The sequence below is a fragment of the Colletotrichum costaricense genome, assembly GCF_030867565.1.
Source record: "Colletotrichum costaricense strain IMI 309622 chromosome Unknown Scaffold_7.1, whole genome shotgun sequence".
NCBI lineage: Eukaryota > Fungi > Ascomycota > Sordariomycetes > Glomerellales > Glomerellaceae > Colletotrichum > Colletotrichum costaricense.
Genome location: NW_026848236.1, coordinates 768,149 through 793,002, shown reverse-complemented (window position 1 = coordinate 793,002; position 24,854 = coordinate 768,149). Strand labels below are relative to the sequence as shown.

Genomic DNA, 24,854 nt, shown 5'->3' with positions numbered 1-24,854 from the left:
AGGATTCTTGGGTATTACTGGTCATAAAACATTTATTATGTCCATCAACACCTCGATGGTGTATTTCAATTGATATAGCCTCATGCTCGTTACCTAACCACGCTTATTCAAATGCTGGCCTACCTTCTGGTGGCACTGGGGTATCATCAAGCTGTCTTCTAAATCTCTGCATCTCCAGGATTCTACACCGTCTCGCTGGACTTCTGTGATTGCGTAGTGGTTGAGCAAGCCGCAACATGCTCAAGGTCGACATTGAGGTCGTACGCTGGCTCGCTGACGACATCAAATCTGCTCATGCGTGTTATTTGCAGCGTCTTGACGGTTGATTTGTAGTTGTAAGCGTTAGACTTGTCCGAATAGCCAGCGTTTCGGTTCGATCGGAAGTATGGTCTTAGGCATGGTAATGTCGCGACTAAAAGACCAATATTGACGTCTAGCTCGCTCCAAAGTTCTGCGACTCAGCCGTCAGCACACGTATCAAAGAGCCTATAGAGACATGCAGCATGTTCAAATACTCACCAACCAAACCGAAAGGCAAGGCCTCGACCGATGCTGTCTGAATCGTAATGAAGCGAACGAGAGAGAAGGTCATGTTGATGATGCCGAGACCAAAGGTACAATAAACGCCGATTTTGAGGGCTCTCTTGATCTTCAAATCAGGTAAGATGAGCCAAGGAAGGCAGAAAACTTTGTAGAAAGTCAGGAAATCTTCGAGTTGAAAGACCAGGGTCTCTGTTTACTTACTCAGAATATCCCCGAAGAAATGCAATGCCCAGCCGACTTGGAAGACAATTGCGGGAGACGAAGCCGAGCACATAACATTTTCTGTTCCTACGACCCGATCTTCGACAGACCTGACCGAGAGCTGAAGTCAATTTCAATGCCTGAAAACGGGATTTCTCGCTGTCGGATAAACTGACCAGTTCTTACTAAGGGGCAGGCAAATAGTGAAAAGTAAAATCATGCTGACCAAGTACGCCAGCCCAACGTATATTATAGCAGTCCATAACATCATTCGTCGATAGTACATAAAAATGGGGAATATCTGAACGTAGACGGCGAGAAGGGCTCCTTTGCAGAGGTAGAATGTTGTGAAGAATGGTATGCTGCTGGCCCAAAACAACTTTCAGGCACGAAGTGTCAGTACAACTAAACTGATCATGAAGAAGGTGTTCTTTCTTACCCTCATAATTAGCATAACTTCGTCGTCGTTTCCGTCGAATCCATCGAGATTGATCTTGATATTTTGATGCAAAGCGCCCATGACTGTGAACTGTATATCGAATGAGGCAGTTACAACTGCAGAGCACCATGCTAGGCATAGGAAGTAATCGCTAATTTGTAATTTCCTCCCTTGGATGTTGATTCGGAGATGAAGAGAAGCAGCTAGTACTGCGCCGGCGGTCAAGATGGTGACCCATCCCGTCGTCTAAGTTCGTGCCAGAAAGGTCAGCGATCATGTTCCGATTTCCAAGGTCCCGACATTCAGAATCTGAGATCTGACATACAATGATCGTTACCGCCTTTGGGGTCGGAAAGTGAGCCATTATCCATCGTCACATCTTCACACACGTTGTTGAGCCCCGTCAAGAAAGTGGGCGTCTGGAATTATAAAAGAGGATGGAAAAAGAGCTGAATTCCTGCGTGGGCTAGTTGAGACAGACTGACTCCTAGCGTGAGATGAGAACCATACTAGCCCTGGTTCCGTTATCCGATTTCGAACTAAACATACGTACGATACCGAATTCATCGTCCGGATTCGGAAGTGTTCCAACTTTATCCTTGAAAGTCACGCCCATCGGCCGACCCTAGATCCTCTTGCACATGCGTGAAAGCGCTGCAAGAACACAAGTACAGCAAGGCAGGCGTCCTCCAAAGGGATGCATAACGATGTGGACATGGCTTGCATGAACTCATTGTGAAGATAATGCCGATGCCAACCATTATAGAGAGAACATCAATTGAATCGAAGTGGACCATTCAAGCGGGTTCTGCATATTCATTGCATCAGGGGTCTGAGATGAGTGTCTTGGTCGGCTGACATGCTGTTTCCCCTGCAACGTGGAGTATTGTCTTGGATGCAAAAGATCACCCGTGTCACCGCCTGCTTCAAGATCTGACACCCCGCTCGCCGAATTCATTCTTAGATTCAAAGAGCACCGGTAAAGTATATCATCGGATGCCTCTCATTTGCGGCCCTTCCTCGATCGGGATCGGTTTCGAGAAGCCGAAAAGACAACGGCCCGCGGAATTCTTCAAATAAAACACAAGATGCGTTGAGCCTTTACGAGCCTTAGTTTGGTGCCACTATGAGCCTATCTACAGGTAGTAAAGGATTCAGAACAGCCAAACTCCGCGCATACGTTTCGCGCACTCCGTTTCGTCCGTACCCGTGCAGCCGATTTGACGGGCCGGAACGGTGCCCATGGAACCAGTCTGTGCGATCCGCGCCACATCGCAGCACATGAGTACGTAGACTGAGCCGCTTGATCCTGATCACTCACGCTACCATTGGGCTACAGTCCTAATCTATGTAGACTAGTAGCCGCGCCGAGACCAATGTGGTGAACTAGACCCGGGGCAGCACGTGGAATAATCAGGTTGTTTACAGGCTTCGGTCTTTCGAAACGGGAACTAGCTTCTGGGAGAACCCGAAGAGTGGGCCACTCGCTGCGTAACCGTTCTAGACCAGCACTTTCCGATGTTTTGATGAGTACGGACGTATGAGCTTCCCCCATCAGATAGCAATCATTGGGCAAGAGACCTAAAGGTACGTTTCAAGAGCACGCCATTATACAGTCAACACAGTAATTATTCTAGACGGATTCTTTCGCTTTGACGACACGCTGATCGATTTGAATTCCAACAATGACCCTTCTAGATGTATTTTTAACATTTCCGTCGAGTGAATTGAAGGCTTGACGGAGAGAAACGCGTGGAAATATTGAGCATGCTGAGATGAATCTACTTAGGTAGATACCTTGCTCAATGATCTTCGCGGCTCGCCAGAGACATATAGGTCAGAAGACATATAGGTCAGAAGTCAAATCACCTTCACCAATCCCGAGGTTGGATTTTGAGAGCTGATGTTGACTGACTCTAATATTTATCCATAATTTTCCATGTATCAAATCTCGGTACCTAGTGAACAAGCTGCTTCTGAAGGGACCCCGGTGCCCGGGCCGCATGTTCACTCGGGGCCTCCGCCGGGCCGGCCCCACTTCGCCGCGTTTCCGAAACCATCGAATCCGGGCATGGGTGAGACAAGGCGAATAAGGGTGGCGGAAATCAAAGACACAGGAAACGTTTCTGTACGCATCATCTAACGTAAGCTCGGTTTGCCCGCACCACTTTCTGCTCGCCTTTGACGAAAACGGCCTGCCGCGATCCGACAATTCGAACTTACGATTGGCCCTTCCCCCACGCCCTTCCGGCACCCGGTAACAGTTGCTCATCTAGCCACCGATCCTTTACTATACCTAGATAATATGATGTGTCTCTCTTTCTTCCGGCGCAGAGCAACCATGGGGGTTTTCAGACTCCTGTTCCAAAACGGTACCTAGCCTCGGCGACCTCGGCGAGGTGTGGCGCATCTTCGCCGGTCGAAACTGATTGGCTGGGGAACAAACACTGTTCAAGAAAGAAGACATAAGATGACGTGCTCTGGTCATAGAAGAAATGGAAAGATCATTGGAGTGGCTTGAAAAGTTCCAAACCTGTTGTAAAACAACCATAGCGGACCGGGCCTGTTCACATATCGCTCTGACAAGTTTCATGTCTGCTCGAATTTGTCCCTGCGCTGTCGGATTCAATGAGCAGAAGTCACGACGTCACTTTTCCAAAGCTTCGCAGGAAAGATGGAGTAGTCATTTATTAACATCACGAAATGCTAAACTATTTGGTTAGGTAAGACGATGAGATTATAATTCTTGTTCTTCCTGCCATCCTACCGCAGTATTTACCACAAAGTCTTAGTTCATAAGTTCAACCAAGGGCTCCAGCTTGCGCCCAAAAAGGATCTATCGTTCAATTTTGCCATGACCAATTGGTCTTCTAGACGGCTCTCCATCGGCTCGAAGCCGATATATCGCGAACCGGACCTTGTTTCTCGTAAGTAACGCTCACGAAGTCGGTCCGAATAATCTTTCCGTCAGAGGAACGCTGACTTGAGTCACTTTGTCTGGATGTGAGAGTTGGGGCATTTAAAGAAGCTGATATGCCCTGGTTTGAGTCGGTTGCTGGCGTAAGGATATTCTCCTGGCTGTCGCCCTCGACAATGGTGAGACCAAGTTCATCTTTGGGTTTGATTTTTGGCTTGCGCTGTCCCAGCTCAATACCTCCTCCTCCCCGAGATTTTGACTTGCTCTGAGAGCCGTAGTCCTCATAATATTGCGGCGTTTGTTTGGATCCCTTAGCCGAGCTGAAGGGGTTGCGTCGAAGAATGAGCTCAAGAAGCGGCTGCATGACAGGTATTGAGCTTGCAATAATGATGGTGCTGCCCTCGACACTACCGGAATCCAAATTCAGTAAGGTGTTTCTTCCCGTGAGCCTCCTGAAGCGGATTGTACGTTGTAAGGAAGGGGCTAGACTTACACCGTCCAGATCACCAGATCAGAGGTATCGTCTATGCGGAAAAGATCAGTAAGATCTATTAACTTATTCAACAGGAAATGCGGGGCCCCACATGAGAAATCCTTGCTCGCAAGGGACGGGATGCGAGTCGTCTTGTAAATAGCAACGATACCAGATCTTCAAGTTATTAGTTGTATGAATCATGTGTTGAAGCTGCAAACTGGCCGAAAGAAAGAAGAGTCTTACATTGACCCGATGCCTAGCGCACAAGAAAGCGCAATTTTCTTTTTTGTGGCCATCTGAAGGCGGAATAGTACAATTGCCGGGTAAACAGCGAGGTATACATCGACAAAGGCCGAAAAAGCTGTGTCGTAGAACAGTATTAGCAAAACTCAAGAACCTTTCTAAGTACTTATGGAAAAGGGTTGCCTCACATCCCGCATAAATGCAATAGGCCACCAGAATATTGACATCAAAGCAGGTGCCCTTGACAGAAAAGTCCCACAAGGACCTGGCCGGCATGCAACGTCCAAGTAGGAGACCAGCCGTCACGAACAGCGTCAACTGGCACCAAATCCCCAGCCACCATAAAAACCACTTATGATATTTGTCAGGGTTCATCAGTCGAACCAACAAGGAGACAACAGCTAGTTTGGGGAGACCGAAGGACATGATACCAGGGCAGAAAGCTGCCGTAGTCCAGAGAATGGCTCCCTGCTGCTGCTCGGTCGATAATAGGGACATGTGCCTCCCGTTTCCGTAGGTGACTGCGATCGTAGACAAAGCCGTTGAGATGTAACCGCAGAACTGGGAAAATTCTTAAATTAGACTGAGTTGCTGACGCGAAAGAGGCAAGCGAAGAGAATGTAATTCGTGACAGGAACTTCACAGACAACCATAGACACGTACCAATCCTAAGATGATGAACCAATCATCGCTCTGTAACTTCTTCATTATCTTCCCCCTCACGTAGACACGACCGAAGACGAAGCAAGTGCTGATGGCCGTGACAATCCAGCAGACGATAACGATGATTGGCCCTTTGTCCTGAGCCTTCCACTCATCTGATCCCTCCGCTGGCGAAGCCGACATATTGGATTTGTAGTAGGCAACGAATGGGAATATATCGATCACGGAATATGTGACACAGGAGACAAGAGCTGATCTAGGCGCAACCAAGACTCTGTTGAATAAATGCAAAGCAGACTGCGGCATAATGCCTTGCAGAGCGACTCTCCAGCGTCGACCAAGAAATTGGCCGAAGACGTGCAGATCTTGCGCAACCTGGGATTCTTGCCAGGTATTGGGGTGCTCGGGGTGATCAGGTGTCGTGTCGTTAGCTGGAGACGGAGCAATCTCCTATTCGACCTTTCCTTCGGAAGACAAAAAAAAACCAGCTTGCAACTCAAGGGTCTTGCTCAAAGTTTCATGTAGCATTGCCGTTTTTGCAATCATTCCATATCTCGCCCCTGAAGATCTGGACTCCATTGACAAAAAAAGCATCGGCTGAGGGGTAAAACTGCGAGACCATGGGCACATAAAGTCCAAGGATGTATCAAACCCTGCAACAACAAGCAAACATGTCAGGGGATATACGGCGTACGTGCAGAATGAAGAATCAACTTGGAAATCTTGAGTCGCTTGGGTACTTGTGAATACGGCGTGATATGTCCGACGTGAGCCGCGGCGCGCGGCCCGCAGCTCATTGACCCTCTTGGAAAGGAGATCGCAGTTCTCATCACGTTGGAAGTAGTCGTCTTGGCGGCTCCTTTAGTTCAGGTGGAACTTTAAAATCGGCGGATGCAGGAGCAACATGGGGTGTTTGATGGCGTGGAACGGCTCCCGTTATGTAAAGACCCTGGTTGAGCACCAACAGCCAAGTGTCGAGAATCACACCTCGTCGAATGGAGGTCAAAAGCACTCGCCGCTAATGTATCTTCGGCCCTCGATTTATCTCAACCATACCGCCACGAGAATAGATGATAGCGATAATGTGTTGAGACAAAACCCAGACCAAAAGAGCTATGCAGTAGCGCTTGTAGTGATAGAAAAATCTCTTAGGGGACATTCAACGGGATTCGCTTTCTTGAGAGACTGTGACGGGGACCTAGAGTTCTTTCATGCTTCAAAGGCAGATGTGGGCCGAGATATGATGAACGGATGAAGCAAACGGCCGTTGGACGGGGCGATCAGCATGGACTTGACGAAATTGGCTTTCTATTCGCATAGATACTAGGGTGTTGGTCTTCTGTATGGTTGGCTTCCAACGAATTTCATGTTGGCGCAAACCAACAAACATTTGCCCAGAGCATACCTAGTCCGGAAGACCCCTCCTGTTGGGCCCGGCGACCCGGGGCCCCGGTCCTCCCAGGCCAGGGTACTTTGTGAGCGGTTCGGCCTCTTGCGAGTTTCCGGTGTAAAACTTCTTCAGCATACGTATCAGTGACAAGGAATTTGGCGAGCACGCAGGAGTGAAACCTCGTCTGGCTGCGCAAAGTGGCTCGAATGCGAACGGCACGGTTGGTGGAGGATTCGAGCAATCGAGACTCGACAGGTGTTTTCTGAATCCTGCAGTTTGACGGATAGGCGCCCTTTCCTCCACCTCTCTTTCCTACTGATATCCTTGAGGATTCTATCTCTTACCGTAAGTGTGCGTAGTTGTCGGACAGAAGGCTGCAGGATGTGGGGGATGTCTGCGCGTCGTCTCCCCTGACTTCTGCCAAGATCCGATTCCGCTGAAATGACTGAGGCAGATATAAAGCACACGTCTTGGAAACTCTATGCCTGACTACCCCCGAGTTCTCACTCATCTGTCATTCATTTCACTGTGATACATCACTCAAATTTATAATGTCTTCCACAAACGGCTCGAACGGCACCAAAGGAGCCTCCTTTCTTGATGCAGCAATCGCCACTCGTCCGAACGACTTGGAAGCGGTTCCTCGTCTGGTCAAGGATCTCAACGAAAACATTGGCTCTTTGTCTGCTGATGACCACCATGCGCGTCACGAGCTGCTCCTTAAGGCTCGGTCTATAGTACAAGCTCTCGAGGCTCCAAGAGAGACCATGATCAAGCACTGCTGGGCACAGGTAAGCCTCAGGTGGTCAGCTGATATACATGTTACTTGATATGACTGACTTTCATCAAAGACCGGTGCAATTGCTGGTATCAACTTTGGCGTAGATACGGGTCTGTGGAAGCTCATGGCCAAGAACGGCGACAGGCCACAGACGGTGAAGGAGCTTGCTGAAGCTCTCGGCGTCGACCCAGCCCTGCTCAGTTAGTGAGCTCCCTTCTTATACTACTCACATGGCTCATAATTTCTACAGGCCGCCTCATGCGCCATCTTGGTGCCATGGGCTATATCAAGGAGACGAGCCTTGATGAGTACCAACCTACCAACTTCTCAAAGTCATTGAGCCTCCCCATGATTGGAGATGGGTATATCGCGATGTAAGTCGAACTATTTAGCTCGCTATTAGGCTCCTTGCCCTCGCATACTTAGTTGCTCTATTACATTCTATCAATGCCTTTGCTAACTTCTTGGAAACCCAAGGACATCTTGCACTGGCGCTGGGCCCTTGAGATTCCACGAGTACTCTCGCAAGAGGGGCTTCAAGAACCCCACTAATGCCAAGGACACACCTATGATGTACGCATACAACACTGACAAGGATATGTTTGCGTGGCAGCAGGACCTTGGATGTAAGTACAATTACCAACATATTTTGGTCACAGATGGGCACTAACATGCAATCTACATAGACGGTACTCACTTCAACCACCACATGTCCGGCTACCGCCAGGGTCGTAATCCTTGGATGGCCCCCGGCTTTTTCCCCGTGAAGGAGAGGCTTATCGAGGGCGCTAGCACGGACGTCGACGCGCCCTTCTTGGTGGACATTGGCGGCAGCATCGGTCACGACTTGGCTGAGTTCCACTCGTACTTCCCTGAGGCGCCAGGCAAGCTGATCCTGCAGGATCTTCCAGTCGTTATTGGCCAGATCCAAGAGCTCACGCCAGCAATCACGCCAATGGGCCATGACTTTCTGACAGAGCAGCCCGTGAAGGGAGCTCGCGCCTACTACATGCACTCATGTCTGCATGACTGGCCGGATAACGTCTGTGAGACTATCCTGAAGCAGATCAAGGCTGCCATGAAGCCTGGGTACAGCAAGTTGTTGATCAATGAGAATGTCATTCCCTCAACAGGAGCATGGTGGGAGACGTCGGCTCTTGACATGGTCATGCTAACGCTTTTTTGCTCAAAGGAGCGTACTGAGGGTGACTGGTACCACTTGTTGGAGATCATCGCAGGACTGAAGATTGTCAAGATTTGGGGTGGTGGCAAAGGTGTTGAGAGTCTGATCGAGGTTGAGCTTCCCTAAACTTCCTAGATTTTCTACCTATTGTACTTGTACGTCGTGGTTGTCATTTATATTGATAAAGACGAAGTACAGAATCCTGCATCAAGTGCTAGAGTCACCTATTCTTTAGAACCACTTCGAACCTTTGGCAGACTCAGAGCTTCCCGTTCACATTTGTCCTAGTGACCTTGTCAATGGCCTGTGCTGCGCGCTTCACATTCTCCTCGCTCAAGCCAGCAAGATTGATCCTTCCGGACCCTGGGAGATGAACATGATACGCCTCAACTAGCTCCCTGCACTGAGATGGTGACAGCGCCAGGCACCTATACACAAGATTAGCGATGTAACCATCCACCGTTAAGAACACAGCACTACTGACGAGAACAGCCCCTTTTCCTTCACCAGATATGACCAATTTCCAGGTGTCTACTTGAAGTCAATCCTGGCACGTATATCTGCTTTCGGAACAAAGTACCTTGAGACGTATCGCAAGCTCATCATACAGAGCTTGGCGGTTTCTCTTCAGACGTTTCCTCATGCCATCGGTCTCTGAAGTCCTAAAGCATGTTGTTAGCGGATGAAAAATAGGGACTTCTCGAACACCGACTTACCACTCTTTTCGCAAGTCGGCATCGTTGAGTACGATCTTGACAAGACGGCTACCGTAGGCCGGAGCTGATGAGTACGTGTGCCTGATCAAACTTCGAAGCCTATCTTGAACATTTGCAGCTACCTCCTGCGAGTTGCCAACAAAATGAAGGGCGCCACAACGCTCCCCATACAATGCAAAGTTCTTTGAGAATGACTGGCAAACCATCATCTCAATCCCCGCATCTACGAAAACGCGTACACTCGCGGCATCTTCGTCAAGCCCGTCACCCAGGCCTTGATACGCTATATCAAAGAACGGCAAGTGCCCGTAATGTTTCATCTCACAAGCTAACGCCTTCCATTGTTTCAGGCTTAGATCGACTCCTGTAGGATTATGGCAGCAACCTTGCAATACGAAAATGCTGCCTCGCGCAGCCGATCGTACAGTATCGAGGAGAGCGGTAAAGTTGACAGCATGTTTTGACGCTTCGAGATAGGAGTAAGTGGTGGTTTTCAGACCGGTATCTTGGAAAATCGGAATGTGGTTTCCCCATGTGGGAACTCCGATGTAGACTCTGGGTTTCGGTTCCATAACTTTTGAAATGAAGAGGGCTCCCAGAGAGTTGGCCCCTGTCCCGGAGATGGTCTGAACTGAAGAAATCTGGGCGTTGAAGTTAGTGTATTTAACCTGAGAAGTGATTTGAATCTATTCGGATATCATTTTATCTCAGAAGACTACGAAGCCAACCACATACTCTGCCAGTTTGAAGGGCATCGCTGTGCGCGCCAAACATGACTTCGGCTGCAAGTCGGAGAAAATCCGCATTTCCTATCGTCAACTCATACTAGACAAAGATCTCAGCCTACTAACTTTCCAAAACGTTGGGTTTTAGACTCCTACATCATGCCCTAGGTCCAGCTCATCTAGTTCTAATTTGGCCTACGTTTTGATCAGTTCTGACTCCAATCGAAGCTTGCCCTTTCTTGTCTCTAGTACTGGGGCAGAAACTTTTGACGATACCTTTTTGACAACCTCCAGCTCTTGGTAACTACCCTCTTCGTTACGATAGATACCAACACCCAAGTCGACCTTTTCTGGGCTTGTGTCGTTGTCTGCATCCCTTTTGAGGGTGAACATGGGGTCCGGAGGACCGGGCTGTACGTGTCCAAACATCGTGGCAAAGCTGGGATGCCAAAGCTGGAATGAAGAAACGCTGAAGGTTTTTGCAAGTAAGCCTTCGAGCTTTCTCATAATTTTTTGAATTGACCACTCAAATATTAGCGAGCAAATGGCGACTCAAATTCCCCGGCTAACTAGCATCCATCGCCGAGTTGGCGGCGGTGCGGGCTACCGAGTCTCCACTTGACACTTGCACGCTATCGGGAAGGCTGGCCGAATCGCTCAGATTGGCGGGAAGAGGAGCCGAACCATCAACAAGTAAGCTAACACTATCCTCGGCCCAAGGAAGCAATGAATACTAAATAATATCTTCATGATACCTCATGATGAAGTACTGCACGTTGACAATTCAGTAATCTTTTCGTTCATCTAAAATGGCCTCTCTCCTTTCCAACAGCTTGACTCGCCTAAGCGCGTCGGGAAAGCTATGCACGGTATGCTTCAGAAGAGAGCCATAGTATTACTCCTCTTACTGACATAACGATATAGGCAATGGGCATTCGCCTTGTGGCAAATACACAAATTGTCCATTTGGCGGCAAACGGAGGGTTTGATGCTCTTTTCATTGATCTCGAACATTCGACATTATCCATTCATGATGCCAGTCAGCACTGTATCGTTGGTCTTCAGTTGGGTATGACGCCCTTTGTCAGAGTACCTTATCAGTGCGGCAATGGCTTTGTTCAAAAGGTTCTCGATGGAGGAGCCATGGGAGTTGTATTTCCTCACATTCACGGCCGCGGTAAGTACCACAAGAGATTCCTACCTGGATTTCCGCGTCCATTCGGTTGGCAAGAGGAACTTACAAAGTCCTTGCAGTTGATGCCATGGCTGCTGTCTCGATCTGCAAATATCCGCCGCAAGGAAAAAGGTCCATCACTGGCCAACTGCCCGTATTCTCATTAAAGGCTGTGCCACAGAGCACCATAATCTCAGAGACGAACGCCAACGGCTCAACTGTATTCCTGATGATCGAGACGAAGGAGAGTATTGAGAACATTGACGAGATCGCTTCTGTTGAAGGCGCCGACGTTCTCCTCGTCGGGTCGAATGACCTCGCTATCGAGTTAGGCGCGCCGAGCCAATTCAAGAGTCCAGTTTTCCGGGAAGCTATGGAGATCGTAAGCCGGGCATGCAAAAAACACGGCAAGACCATGGGCTTGGCTGGTATCTACAACAACCATGAGCTGCATGACTGGGCGATTAATGAACTAGGCGTCCGCTTTCTCCTTGGAGGACAAGACTCTGCGATACTAGCCCGGGGAGCTGCAGAAACAATGGCGGAGATCGCGAAAGTGCAGAAGTAATCTCCAAATATTCAAATGATCAAGGCCTAACATCGTCAAAAACCAATTCCCAGTCATCTGAGACACATTGCAACTTTATCCTATGCACGAAATCCTCGGGTCTGTTGTTGGTGTTCATGATCTTGGATCTGGGCTATTCTGCTCACGTGCAGCGGTTATGTCTCAGGACTTGCGTGGTGAGCGCCACCATTACATCATCGCCGTTGAACGATTCTTGAACACAACCATTTCCCCGGACGCCTCGGAATAACCATATTCACTCTACCTCTTAGATATTGTTGCCTGATTACTAGTCGCATGGCTTGATTCAAGAGCCCACTTTACATATTTCCTGAGGGAAGGCTTCAGTTTCTGCCTTAGCACCACAACATCCTTTATCATGGCCTCCATTCTCCTCGCCATCCCGCGCATTATTCTCGCGTTCGAATACTTCGTCGGCGGTATTCCTAGACTCGGCCCTTGGCCTTTCAAGACGCTTCACGAGAGAATCTACCGAAAGTCTCAGAAGACTGCGCCGTTCCTCCACCCACTCTACCCTTTCACTGATCAACGCAAGATCAAGCTTCATATGCAATACATCGGAGCGCTGATGGTCACGGAAGGCTTCCTACTCGCGCTGCCACAAACCCGAGGGGGGGCTTTCGCCCTCTTCCTCGGATGCTTTTTGACATCTTCTGGATACTGGAGCCAGATGCGAGCAGATATGCCGTATTGGCTTCCCGTCACGAACTTCGGTCTATCATGGCTGGTGTGGTATATCGAGAACAGATCATAGTCGGAGGGAGTGGGTCATGTTCTCGTGTATTGAGTCTCTCAGTATTCTCCTTCATAAGTTGAAGCAAAGCAAGCCAATTGTTAAACTCTGGTTGTGCTAAATACTCTCCAGTCTACGCCCTGGATCTTGATGTGGAACTCGTTGATCTTTCGCCATTAGAGCCGAAACTCCATGTTGAATCTAATCGTTGGTTCCCTGCTCAAACGTGGCTTATCAATGATCCCTGTCGGGCTAACAAATCCGATTTCCGAAAACTAGGTGGAAGACTCAGAGACGAGAGGCTTCCTTCCATAGATGGACCAGCTGAGAATAGTTAGTAACCGCGACCAGTAGGAACGGAGTTCAATAAGCTCACATGTTGAAATACGCATGGATAGTCCTATCCTTGAACTCTTTGCGGGCCTCAGCCATGAGAACAAGCACTTCTTCCCTGCTCCACCCATGGACCCGAGTGCACGGAGCCATGCAGAAGCCCTCCCAGCCAGCGATGGCATTCTCATGATTCCAGATTCCCAACTCCTTGTACTTCGGGTTCTTGGGCCAAGAGTTTGTCGGCCACTTATAGAGCTGTTTGCGTACGTCCTCGAACCCGGTCTCGATCAGGACATCTTTCATCCTGCTGATGTCCTCGAATGGTTGACCAATGATGGCTGCCGCATCGAAGAGTAGGGTGGCGGACTTCGTGATTGCCGAGTCGGGCTTCAGGGTGCCATCATCTGATGTTGGCACGGCATCGAATTCAATCAGCTCCAAGTACCCTCCGGGACTCAGATTGCTGCAGTCTAGCTTAGCCACCTCCTGACACTGAGTCCGCTCCGCCTTCTTAAAACGGAAATCTTGCTACTTACTCGAAGCACGTCTGTATGTAGGCCTTCCAGTCTTTGATGGACGAATTCATCATCCGACTATGAATGTAGTCAAATGGTTTCGAGAATGTCCAAGGCTGATCGATATCGTCTATCTCAAACTTGACATTTGGTGGCACACTGGATGCTCGCGTTAGTTTTTAGCATCCCGCCTGGGCCCTATATTTCACTATACACTCACAATTCAGGCTGGACAGCTGAAAGATCGACTCCGCAAACCTCAGCATCAGGGTGCTCTTCCCCAAAGTCGATAGCCCAGATACCGCTACCAGTTCCAACGTCGAGAACATTGCCAACCTTCGATCTTGGATCATTGGGTGGAGCAGTTGCGAGCTTGTTATCAAAAGTCAAGATGAAGAGGTTGTGCTGGAGATCTACCGCAGTGGCGCAAGGTCAACATCCTAGGCTTCAAGTGAATACTGATGATCTTACCAAGCCGGTCATTCTCCCTCTCATCATTCGGGAAGAAGTATTCTGACGAAAACATGAGTCAGCTTCATTTAACAACTGCGACACATGCGTGAGTGACTTAAGGATTCCAACGTACTGCCGTCTTTATACGCGTGATACGTTCTCCCGTTCTCTATCCTGTATTCCAAGATAGAACTGCTGACACTCGTACTCGAGGATGCAACGCTCTGGTTCAAGTAGTCAACATCAAAGATGAGAATTTAGATGGTGAGTTGCTCACGCTGCCAAGGTTCGATTCAGCGTCGCTCTCGTCGTGGTCCTCAGCAATGAGCACAACTTCATGATCGGTCGTCTCGTTGGGTTGCGTTGCCTGAGCCGCCGCCGTTGACGGTTGAGCCACCGGGTTCGTGTTGTTATCTGCACACATTTTGCAAAGTTTGACGGCCACAAAAGTTCAGCCGAAGCCCGTCGAACACTACTCTAATGGAAGTTCAAGAGTTTTGAAAGACAAAGAGACAGTCTCGCCTGATTACCCCTCTTCTTGGCCTCGGACAGTGTTGTTGGTTCAACCAACACGAAACCTGCATACAGATCCTTGGTAGTCTGCCATTTTCGGTTGATGGTCCCGAAACAGGGGTACAGTCCACGTATCAGATCAAGGCGGTTCTATAAGTGGGATGCAACAATTCTGCAACACAGTGTGGCAGCGATGGCTGGCTGCTGGTTGGAGGTTTTCTGTTGAGAAGCGAAGCGATTCAGCCTAGCAAGCACGGTCGACTCTAGACACCAACCTTTCAGCTCAATGCCAGGATTCTCATGGACTCACTAGCACATTGATGAGTTTTAAAAAGTAAAACTTTGCACAAAATAGTGGCGAATAAAGTGACGGCGCTGCCCCATAACTGCCTGGCGGTGTCATCAAGTATGATAGACTGACAGCTCCGCATCTGGCAACCGAGATACAATGCAAATGAGATAAACAACGGGGACGAAAGGATACCGATGTAGAGGTGTGGATATCGAGCTCAGATCATTGAGCATAGATACCAGCAATTAGGCTGGCAGGTGTTTTGCTTCGATCTGGGATGCTTGGTAGTATTATTGAGGGGCCTAACTCCATGTTTGAGTGCAAATTTCGCGACTAACAATGGCAGGCAAATGATTACATCATGAGATGATTCCAAGATGCGGGATAAAGTTCCAAAGGCTATTTAGGTTCAGCCTCATTTCAATGAAAAGGATGGCTCGGGCCACATCGAGACCCGAGTCTTAACCAAGATGGAGAACGATATACTAAGCGTTATAGAGCAGCAAACTCTGTGCCAGGATGATGATGACCACGCCCCATCTAGGCCACGTGGTGAATGAATATTTGATCATTTTTGTACAAAAAGTTTTTTTTTGTATCGTATATGTACATGAATAGCACACACCGTTGGCTCATGTCAAGCATGACCACATCTCCCATCAACCACCACGAACGTCTCCTATGAGTCAGACGTTCTTTACGTGCAGTCGCTGGCGCCGGAGATGAAGGTGCCGTCAGAGTTCTCGCAGCCGCAGACGCCCGTGTTGGGGTCCTTGATGCAGCCGGTGCCAACACCGTCCTCTTCACCGGTGCCGCTATACATCGTAAACCCGTCAGCCACCAGTCCATTACTAGCAAAACAAAAAGAACATCACTGGTTCATCTTTTCGCAACTCACCTCCAGAAGAAAGTCCAGCAGTCGTCGTCGGTGATCATCTCGGTGGGGGACTCGCAGGTGTACGCGGAGCAGGTACCGTAGGGGTACCCGTTGTTGCCGTCGTACTGGTGGTCGGTCTCGAAGACGGCGAACGTCTGGGTCTTGCTGGTGCGGGTGTTGTGGGAGCACTCGGCGGCCTGGATGGCCTTTGAGACCTTTGTGGCGCTGCAGTTGTAGCTCGAGGGACACTTGCCCTTGGTGTTGGAGGTGGCCGGGTCGAGGGTCGCGGCCACGAGGGCGGGGGCGAGGAGGAAGAGGGCGGAGAGCTGCATCTTGAGGCGGTTAGAGGTCGGAAAATGGGTAAGAACGAGTGTGATGTGTTTCCGGTTGTGTTGTAAACGAGAGTTATCCGAGTCCAGCCCAAGGAGTTGCAAAGAATTGAAGCACGAATGAACGGTGGTGTGTGAGAATGGAGAGCAAGATCAAAACGAGACTTTCGGAGGAAAAAGGGAAAGTCGCGTCAAGTTCATATATAGATTGCTCAAAATCGACCCATCCCTGGGATTTGTTTCCCTTCATCTTGGTCTGGTGTTCTCTGTGGGTGGTAGCGTATGTCCAATGTAAATTGCTTCTGGGGCCCGCGTTTCGAACAAACGAACGCATTACGAGCGCCTGGAGGCCGGCCGGCCCCTGAGCGCGCGGCACCCGGTCCCGGCGGGGCGGGAAGCATCCCAGTCTCCCGCTCGGAATCGGGTTCTAGACCTTTTGGGTTTCTATTTCCATCAGACAGACCCGTTCACCTCTAATCAAGAGGCCATTTTGAGAATCGATGGTGCCTGACTGACGTCGAGAGCTTGTTCGATGCCAAGTCATCAACCTGGGAGAACAAGAAAGGCTTGGCTCTCCTGAGTGAGAGTTTCTGCTGACACCCCTTACCCATCGTCCCAAATCCCCACACAATCTGACATTTCCCGCGGTGGATCCCGCGGCACTGCCTTGGCCAGCTAATACTTCGTGTTCTGTTGTTTTTATGACATGACAGACCTCCACTCACCCACATCTCATGTCTCTCGAAACTCAACATGAGAGTTCATCGGACGAACCAGCACATCAAGTAAATAGGCAGAGCTGCAGCCCGCCGTTCACATTTGGATACAGGAGCTCACTCAGTCAATATCCCTACTTGAGGTAAGACGCTCGGAAGCAGCTGACGTTTCATCCGGACAGGTGAGCTCAACTCAGCCCAGAGCAGAGCCCAGGGGTCGAGGAAATTAAAGGCGATCAGTGGGGACTCCCGCGTCCTGCATTTCCAGCGCACGGCGAACGATGCCGTTCACTAACTCATTCACCGAACGGATGAACGCATCACTGTGGCTTAGACAAAATATCGTTCAAATGTATTAACTTATTTTTGATGACGACGCTCTCTAAAAACCCGCGAATTGCAGGCTCTTGCATGTTTGTGAGAAATTGTTGCTTAGGTCGAGTCGCGAAAAAAGAAGCAAATCTCGCCAAAACTGTGCCACTGTGGGCACGGCGGACGGCACAAGTGGGAGAAGTTTAGATGTTTCAAGCATAACAAAGCTCGAATGATTTTGAGCGACGGAACTCGCGTGAGTCGTGTTGTTGCTAGCCACTCTATGCGCGACATATTCAGGAGCTTGGTACGACAGATGAGATAGAAGTGAGGCTTGCGCGGCGCGTCAATCCTCGAGACGATCATCTTTTGATCTAATGAAAACTTCAAACTTGCTCATTCTTTGAACGCCCTGATCTATACTGAGTAGGTCTCGTCGGAACTGCTCTCCCTCGCACGAGGACCTTCTCTATGTGATTCGCGTCGATCCAGTCGCTGGCCCGAGCTTCAGCATACAGGATTCTCATGAAGGCTGATAATTGAGATCGATTATTGCTCGATTAACCTTTGAGGCTCGCCGGGATCAAGCAGATGTCTTGGCATCACTTGGAAGCCGTCTAAAGCACCAATGAGATGCGAGGTCGTCTTCGGGCATTTAAAAGACGCAAAGTGTGGGGTGTTGCAGCGGGCGGGCGCTCTAATCTGGGGCGGAAGCTCATGATCTCTGGTGAGAATAACTTCATCAGTCTTTTGGCTCATACTCAATCTCACCGACATTTACTCAGACGTCGACATACTATTTCAACAATACCCATCCGGCTTCGATGAGATGAATCTATCCCATTCCCTCGATCCTAATAATCTAAGTTTTTCACCGCATATCAAGCACAACATTACTACCCTTCCCGCCCCCGTAAAACAACCTCACATTCTCTCCGACAACCCTCCGGATATTCACCCTCGTCTGATCAGCGCACCACGCCAAATGCGGCGTCAGCGTCAAGTTTAAGCCCTTTGCCTCCTCCCCCAGTAACACACTATCCTGCCCACTCCCCGCCGGCTCAACCTCATAAACATCCGTCGCCGCCCCCGAGATCCTACCCTCCCGCAACGCTGCCACCAGCGCAGCCTCATTCACGGTCCCGCCCCGCCCGACGTTGATAATCACGGCGTCAGGCCTCATCGTCGCCATCTCAGCCTCGCCGACGAGGTTTTTGGTCTCCGCCGTGAGGGGCACGATGAGGAAGAGTGTCGTTGCGCGACAGATGACCTCTGCGAAGGGCGTGCGGTGGACGTCTCCGTTGCCATTCGGCTGAGCGGCGGCAGCGGGAGTTACCCCGTTACCGTTCACAGCATGCGCGGCATCGTTCTTCCTCGCAGCGACGAGGACCTTCATGCCCAGCGAGCGACACATCTTGGCGACGCGCTGCCCTATGGGCCCGTAGCCGATCATCCCCACCACCTCGTTGCCGCACGTATGCGGCGGGCGGCCCTCACTGTCGAGGAGGAGGGAGGACATGCTCCCCTTTGCGCGCCAGGGGTTCGGGCGGCCCTCAGCGTGGTCCATCATCGTGTTGTGGAGCGTCACGAAGCGTCGGCGGGATGAGAAGTACTAGAGTTCCCCGGCATCCAAGGTCAGTGAACAGCTTTCTCTCTCTTTCCAACCCTAGTCGATGATGGCTCATGACTTGAGATGTCGAGATTCATCTCAAATTAGAGAGCGGAAGGACTCACCAAGCCGAGGGCGTGCTCGGAGACGGCTTCGACTGTCGCGTTGGGTGAGTATATCACGGTCACGCCGCGACGCCTGCACTCCTCTAGATCGATGTGATCTGTTCCCACCGTCTCTGTGATGATACACTTTCTGCGTCGTCCACGTCGTCAGCCATCACTCGCCTTCAAACCAGCTAGCTATGTCGAGTTTGCTTCTGAGCACGGTAATGTAGGCAGATTGGCGGTGGTCGTTTCCCAGCTCAAGTAGAATGTCTTACAGGAGTCCTAGAGGCAAGACTTCAAAAGTCATCAGCCCTGCCCGGTACACCATACCCTCTCAATCTCGTGGTCTGGTAGGTAGGAATCACTCGATCCTGCGCCAGACCACCTTGCCCGGCCATTGACCTCATTACTCTTGGAAACAACAGCCCCTTTCCCCCTGAGATCCTCTCCTCAACTCATCCTCACCTCAACCCTCACCCCCTCCTCCCTCTCAACCCTTAGCCACCACAACCCAAACCGAACTCCCCCAAGACTGAAGAAAATTCAACCCAAAACTCACAAATACGGCGCCTCCCCAAGCGTCTCCTTATTAATAGGCACAGTCGTCGTAATCAGCACGCTCGCAGGCCACGCCCTCGCCGCCGCGACGGCGCTCTCCGAGGGTCGGGTATACTCGTACCCAATAACCTCATGCGTCACTCCCGGCCCCAGGTCACCATCATTGACCTCCGGAGGCGGCACGTGGATCGTCTCGAGCTTGACGATGACGTGGTGCGTAGCCGAGGGCGGGCGGGCCGGCTTCTTTACTTCTGTCGCGGGGTCGGCCATTGCTTCCTTCGTTGGTTGTATTCCCTTTTTGTAAGAATATGTTGTCTGCTGTGCTCTTTGTAGGCTTGAAGTAGGCGTTTGAAGGACGGTAAGTTCTATCAAGATGTGAGCATGATAGATGATATTAAGGGAGTGTCTTATGCCTACGGTGACAAGCACGCCCTACAGATGGAATCCGTGTTAAAGTCGCGCAGTTGATCTCTTGTTTAGTCTCAAAAGTCTAAAAGATCTCGTCTCAACTTGATATATGCAAGCCACAGCTGTAAACTCAGATCCCAAACCTCAATCCCAAGAAACGAGCGACGAGATAAGTATTTGTGTACGGCTGGCTACTTATCTTATCAAAACAACAGAAAAAAGCAAGGAAAAAAGAGGCTCAGGGGTGCCACACGTCCGGACATAACACTCTGCTGCTCCCTTCCAAAGTTCCCAACCTCGCTAGTGCCATGCTACTTTCTCCGCGCTCCGCATTTTCCCACTCCCGGGACGCGATAAGATCGGCACATGTAATATGACATGCCGTGTGTTTGCTACTCGATGGAAGGGCGCGGTGTGGAGATGGCGCGGCTTTGATTTTTGACATCCACATATCCATGATCCATCCACACAACCACAAACCACAAACCCCTCGACGCCCTCACCCTCAACTCAAACGCGGGGAGCCGCAAGAAGGGTGTGACAACCGCGGAAGGAATTCCGTGCTTACCATGCGGCTTACAATGTCTGAGAGACCCTCACGAAAGGCGCTCGTCTTCTCGTGCAACACGTAGAACGGAATAACATCTCTCACAAATCAATTTGACAAGCTCTGCCACTGCTTCAAGACATGCATGTAATGATGGCATCATTTCTCTCTTTTGGCAAAATGTCCTAGTCCTGTTCCTGACTCTAGACGGGACCATCTGCCCGAGGACTTTTCTCGCCCGGGACAGTATTGCTACTGGTTCATCCACTCACGTTCCAATTATCCTACTCCCATCAAGCTGCAAACCCCCTGACAGCAAAACTCAACACGAACCTCGCCCATCCTATTTCCTAAACGTAGCGCTCCTCTCACCTCTGGGAGGCGGCGCCTTTCTCGCGCCCTTGAGCGGCTCATCGCCCGTCTTCGCATACGGATCAAACGTCGGCTTGACGTGTGTCTTGCCGCGGTTGCCTGTCCTCGCCGCATGGAGCACCGATGTGGCCTTGCTGTAGTCAAACGTCTCCTCCTCCTCGTTGCTGTCGCTCGAGTCCACACCGTCAGCCTCCTGCTGCTCGGCTTTCTTCGCCTCCTTCTTAGCCTTCTTCGCGGCACGCTTCTGTTCCTTCTTCGCCTGCTTCTCCGCCTCCTTTTGAGCCTTCTCGGCCTTCTTCGCCGCCTTCTTCTCCGTCTTGGACTTGCGGTTATTGATCGCCGTCAGGTATCCTTGCAGTTTTCTCTGCTTCTCCGTGGCCGTCTCCTTCGCCTCCTCCAATTGAGCCGGCTCGGCCTTCTTCTTGGCAACTTCCTTCTCCAAGCGTTGTACCTCGGCCGCGGCCTTGTCGTAATCTTCCGTGTAGCGCGCCACCTTGTCTGCTCTCTTCGCAGCCACCTTTGCCTCGCGCTCGCCAGCATCCGTCTTGCCGTGCTTCTTTGACTTTCTCTCGGACTCTGGCCGCTCCAAAACGATGTCGATGGAGCTCTCGCCGGATTCTGACTCGTTGTCGCTAACATCAGAAGCGTCTGCTGCAGGGGCTTTCCGTTTCGTGCCAGCCCTGAGGGTGAATTCCTCCTCCACCTCAGGCTCAGCGGGCTGAGCGGCCGCAGCAGCCTTGGCTTCCTCCTCGACCTCGACGCCTCCCTCCATAGCAACATCTTCCTCGGGAGCGACCTCGACCGTTTTCGCATTTTGCACAAACTTCTGCCACGGGAGCATGACATACTCTCCAAGGCCATTAGCTGCAGAGGCTGGCTGTTCCCAGGCCGAGCTCAGAGCCATGCGGCCGAACAGCTGTGACTCTGACAGGAGGGCAGGTTCCAGCGCTCCCTCGACCGTGTCCTCGCTCGCAGCCACTGCCAAAGGCTTAGCAGCGGCCCTTGGAAGCTCCGACTTGAAAAAGTCCAGCAGACGCGGTTCGTTGATGCCCCTTTCACGTGCCTCCTGGTAGCGCGTCCATATCTCCGTAACATTTTTCCGTGCGATGAAGGCGTGGTTCGGTATCAGTGCATGTAGAGCCTTGGCGTCGGGTGGCATGTGTTTTGCGATATCGCCAACGATACCATTGGGCATAACAAAGGCTGTACTTTCGTCCTCTTTCCGTGCAACCTCGTCTCTCCATTCCCAGATGGCTCTATATACGGCAAATTGCTCGCCCGAAAAGGGCATAGGGTGCTTCAGAAGAGTGTTGTACCAGCCCTTGCTTCCCTTGCCAGACTTGGGGTCGAACGTCTCACCACCATACCGACTCAATGAGAGAGTTTTGGATTTCTGGAGCGTCATTTCGATGTAGTCGGTGCTGGGGTTGCCCCTGTCCGACTTCATCACGAGCTCGTTGCGCATCTTGTCGTAGATGTAAAGCAGGAAGTGGGTATCAGAACGGGCATAGTACAGCATCTCGTCAGAAAGGGGGCTACACAGTATTAGTATCTCAGAGAGGTCGCTTCAGGGGTTTGCTTACCGCACTCTCCAGTCGGCAAGTTGGTACTTCTTGTCGGCGTCAAAGTTGACAAACTTCTTGAGAAGAAATGCCAAGCTTTTTTGGGGGTAGTGTAGCGCTTCGCATGCACTTCCGGTATCGAACAGACCGTTGACATACAGACCGAGATCGCGCTGCAGCCAAACCATGTCCATAAATGGGCCGTGGAAGACCTAGAATTTTTAGTTTTGTCGAGGCATCGTCAGTGAGCTTAGCAGTACTAACCTTGATTATACAGGGGTCGGCAAAGACTTCGTTGAGTACCTGGAGCTGCTGTCTCCATGGCTTCAGAGTGTCTACAATCCAGTCCTGTTCTCTTGTGCTTATCTGCATCAACGAGGTGAGTCCGACGTATGTTCTGAAGTCGTGATGTTCCAGGTCGACGGCAATTTCCTTGGCCTTCTTGAGGTCCTTCAGCATTTTCAGGACCCCTTCGTATGTGTCGACGTAAATAGCTTCCGTACCTTCGACGGGCTGCCATGGAATCGGCTCGGCTTGTTCGTAGACTCGGTCGGGGTATTTCGCCTCGAGGATTTCGGCTTCGTACGGATGCTTGTATCTGATCTTTCTGTCAGTATCATTGAGAAATAGTGACTTCTCCAGTCTCCTGCGCGAGTTGGCTGCAGCCTTGTATGCGACCTTGTCGGAACTAGGCACTCTAGGAAATATCAACGGTAAGAAAGTTTGGTAGTCGTACTGGACAAAACCCTCTTCTGTTTCGCTAGTGATCAGGCTCTTCTCCAAAGAAACCGTAGCATGGGGCTTTTTGGTAATGAGGGGCTTCCATTGAGCGTTGTTGTCGACCGGCTGATCGAAGTGGAGTTGGGGTTTAGTGATGTTGGCACTGCGGACAACGCCTCCAGCCGTCTTGGGCTTCTTCGATTGGGGAGCCTATGTAGCGTCAGTATACATAACATTCCGTGTCAACAATGGAGCGCGCTTACGGCATCAGCAGCAGGCGCATCCTTCCTCTTCAAAGCTCCGGTGTACTCGTCAATGGATGTGTCGGCTTTCTCCAAGACTGAGTCGACAACGTCCACGATGCTTCGCCAGCGCATATCCACGTCGTCGGCATCTTCGAGATCGGGCGCATTTATTCCGCAGACCTCTGCAGCTGACTTGAGCAGTGTGGTCGAGAGCTCGAGAATCCGTGTGGTTTTGGCGTCGAGATCGTCGCCGACGCTGGGGTTGACGGCGCGCTGGAAGGGCAGGTCCTCGGCGGAGACACGGTTGACCGACTTGACAGTGGCCACGAGCGCGGCCTGGATCTTGTCCTGAAGAGACTTGAAGTCCTGGGGGGACGCCATCGTATCGGCGCAACGGGTGTGGTTCTCGGTGGAGGCTGTCGCGGTTTCGCTGCGAAGTTTGACGATTGAACAAAAAAAAAGAGCCCACCATGAAAGGCCCCGGCCGATAAGATTAGAGGCCTTATCTAATCGATAAGCGCCTGGATAAGCGACTTCGAGGAATAAAAGATGTATTCGTATTGGGATGATGGAGAGTCTGGTTTCAGTCGATGCTGACAGTAGTTTCACAAACCCAGTGTTGGTGTTCAGAATGTCTGAAATTGAGAAGTTGCAATTGATTACACAGAGGATGAAGCTGGTGAGTGTGAGGTGGATGCCAGTAAAAGGGAAGGCAAGAGCCTTGGCCAAGCCCTTCCACTTACAGCGGATGACGCCGCTGACCTTAGGCACTCAGGCCCCTGTGATGATTTTGTCTCCATTTCTAGCCGCAACCTGCAACTTCACCTCTCAGTCCTCCGTGAGTTCCGTCAACAGAGAAGCATCCATCATGTCTGCGTCTTTAGCCCCCGAATGCAATGAAGTCAAGGAGTAAGTAGTTGATTTTGTAAAGAGACGAATGAACGGGCTGCTAATCATGCTGGGGTAGGCGCTACGATACATGCTTCTTGAAATGGTACAGTGAGAGTAAGTTGGTTCCCTGCACATGACACGGATGACGAAGGAGACTTCTAACGACAGGTTGAAGAGTACCTCAGAGGCACCGGCACAGACAACAATGAGTGTGCCGATCTATTCAAGAACTACCAAAAGTGTTTGACGGTAAGTGACGTCTCAACGACGACTGCTCTCACAACCAAGCTTTCGGGTCAGCGGCGAGGAAGAGCACAATGACTGACTGGCAGGTAGGTCGCTCTCAAGGAACGCGGCATAGACAAGCTGCTGGATGAGGCGCGGGAAGACCAGAAAGACAACGATGCGACATACATGGGACGTAAATGTGAGTGCCGCATCAGCATGCACCCTCCCCATTGCTGCAATGTGTTCGTGGAGATGAGAATCTGACCACTTGTGCAGGAGGCATTTCAATTCCGGACAAGATATCTCGCTAGCTAGTTTCCTTTGGCGTTTTTCCAGGTTGCATTTGTCGGGCACAATGTGGCAGTGTTTAGAGACGGCAATCTCCCAATATGATGTATTTTTTTCCCTGGCTTTTCCATGACGCGTCCGCGCGCCGACTACCTGTTCCTCTGGTGACTCGGATGTGGACACCGACGTCTAGACTGAGTAGACTCT

At 50.7% G+C, this 24,854-nt stretch overlaps 11 protein-coding genes across 11 annotated transcripts; 4 read left to right on the top strand and 7 right to left on the bottom strand.

Annotated features, from left to right (window-relative positions):
• Nucleotides 1-182: 182 nt before the first annotated feature.
• CCOS01_07468 (uncharacterized protein) lies at nt 183-1,547 on the bottom strand (the record flags this gene model as incomplete). Its single annotated transcript, XM_060455634.1, has 6 exons — nt 183-451; nt 520-687; nt 745-854; nt 921-1,123; nt 1,184-1,429; nt 1,509-1,547. 6 exons carry the CDS (start codon nt 1,545-1,547, stop codon nt 183-185), a joined length of 1,035 nt encoding a protein of 344 aa, XP_060313526.1.
• A 2,506-nt stretch (nt 1,548-4,053) lies between these two features.
• On the bottom strand, nt 4,054-5,664 carry CCOS01_07467 (uncharacterized protein; the record flags this gene model as incomplete). The annotated part of the gene is made up of 5 exons (XM_060455633.1): nt 4,054-4,507; nt 4,594-4,749; nt 4,819-4,936; nt 5,007-5,379; nt 5,482-5,664. The coding sequence occupies 5 exons, from the start codon at nt 5,662-5,664 to the stop codon at nt 4,054-4,056; spliced, it is 1,284 nt and encodes a 427-aa protein (XP_060313525.1).
• A 1,758-nt stretch (nt 5,665-7,422) lies between these two features.
• Nucleotides 7,423-8,961, top strand: CCOS01_07466 (uncharacterized protein; the record flags this gene model as incomplete). The annotated part of the gene is made up of 5 exons (XM_060455632.1): nt 7,423-7,662; nt 7,723-7,852; nt 7,903-8,026; nt 8,130-8,278; nt 8,339-8,961. The coding sequence occupies 5 exons, from the start codon at nt 7,423-7,425 to the stop codon at nt 8,959-8,961; spliced, it is 1,266 nt and encodes a 421-aa protein (XP_060313524.1).
• Nucleotides 8,962-9,094: 133 nt separating this feature from the next.
• Nucleotides 9,095-10,705, bottom strand: CCOS01_07465 (aspartate aminotransferase; the record flags this gene model as incomplete). The annotated part of the gene is made up of 7 exons (XM_060455631.1): nt 9,095-9,263; nt 9,320-9,366; nt 9,416-9,497; nt 9,552-10,192; nt 10,287-10,376; nt 10,433-10,471; nt 10,553-10,705. 7 exons carry the CDS (start codon nt 10,703-10,705, stop codon nt 9,095-9,097), a joined length of 1,221 nt encoding a protein of 406 aa, XP_060313523.1.
• A 380-nt stretch (nt 10,706-11,085) lies between these two features.
• Nucleotides 11,086-12,018, top strand: CCOS01_07464 (HpcH/HpaI aldolase; the record flags this gene model as incomplete). Its single annotated transcript, XM_060455630.1, has 3 exons — nt 11,086-11,145; nt 11,201-11,453; nt 11,531-12,018. The coding sequence occupies 3 exons, from the start codon at nt 11,086-11,088 to the stop codon at nt 12,016-12,018; spliced, it is 801 nt and encodes a 266-aa protein (XP_060313522.1).
• A 379-nt stretch (nt 12,019-12,397) lies between these two features.
• Nucleotides 12,398-12,793, top strand: CCOS01_07463 (uncharacterized protein; the record flags this gene model as incomplete). Its single annotated transcript, XM_060455629.1, has 1 exon — nt 12,398-12,793. The coding sequence occupies one exon, from the start codon at nt 12,398-12,400 to the stop codon at nt 12,791-12,793; it is 396 nt and encodes a 131-aa protein (XP_060313521.1).
• A 254-nt stretch (nt 12,794-13,047) lies between these two features.
• On the bottom strand, nt 13,048-14,497 carry CCOS01_07462 (TAM domain methyltransferase; the record flags this gene model as incomplete). The annotated part of the gene is made up of 7 exons (XM_060455628.1): nt 13,048-13,096; nt 13,149-13,568; nt 13,642-13,779; nt 13,841-14,033; nt 14,092-14,133; nt 14,207-14,297; nt 14,351-14,497. 7 exons carry the CDS (start codon nt 14,495-14,497, stop codon nt 13,048-13,050), a joined length of 1,080 nt encoding a protein of 359 aa, XP_060313520.1.
• Nucleotides 14,498-15,575: 1,078 nt separating this feature from the next.
• CCOS01_07461 (uncharacterized protein) lies at nt 15,576-16,087 on the bottom strand (the record flags this gene model as incomplete). The annotated part of the gene is made up of 2 exons (XM_060455627.1): nt 15,576-15,693; nt 15,777-16,087. 2 exons carry the CDS (start codon nt 16,085-16,087, stop codon nt 15,576-15,578), a joined length of 429 nt encoding a protein of 142 aa, XP_060313519.1.
• Nucleotides 16,088-17,983: 1,896 nt separating this feature from the next.
• Nucleotides 17,984-19,656, bottom strand: CCOS01_07460 (D-isomer specific 2-hydroxyacid dehydrogenase; the record flags this gene model as incomplete). The annotated part of the gene is made up of 3 exons (XM_060455626.1): nt 17,984-18,724; nt 18,847-18,976; nt 19,388-19,656. 3 exons carry the CDS (start codon nt 19,654-19,656, stop codon nt 17,984-17,986), a joined length of 1,140 nt encoding a protein of 379 aa, XP_060313518.1.
• A 1,028-nt stretch (nt 19,657-20,684) lies between these two features.
• On the bottom strand, nt 20,685-23,621 carry CCOS01_07459 (3'-5' exonuclease; the record flags this gene model as incomplete). The annotated part of the gene is made up of 4 exons (XM_060455625.1): nt 20,685-22,248; nt 22,297-22,487; nt 22,540-23,205; nt 23,259-23,621. 4 exons carry the CDS (start codon nt 23,619-23,621, stop codon nt 20,685-20,687), a joined length of 2,784 nt encoding a protein of 927 aa, XP_060313517.1.
• A 487-nt stretch (nt 23,622-24,108) lies between these two features.
• Nucleotides 24,109-24,623, top strand: CCOS01_07458 (uncharacterized protein; the record flags this gene model as incomplete). Its single annotated transcript, XM_060455624.1, has 4 exons — nt 24,109-24,149; nt 24,208-24,245; nt 24,307-24,380; nt 24,468-24,623. The coding sequence occupies 4 exons, from the start codon at nt 24,109-24,111 to the stop codon at nt 24,621-24,623; spliced, it is 309 nt and encodes a 102-aa protein (XP_060313516.1).
• Between the last annotated feature and the right edge of the window lie 231 nt (nt 24,624-24,854).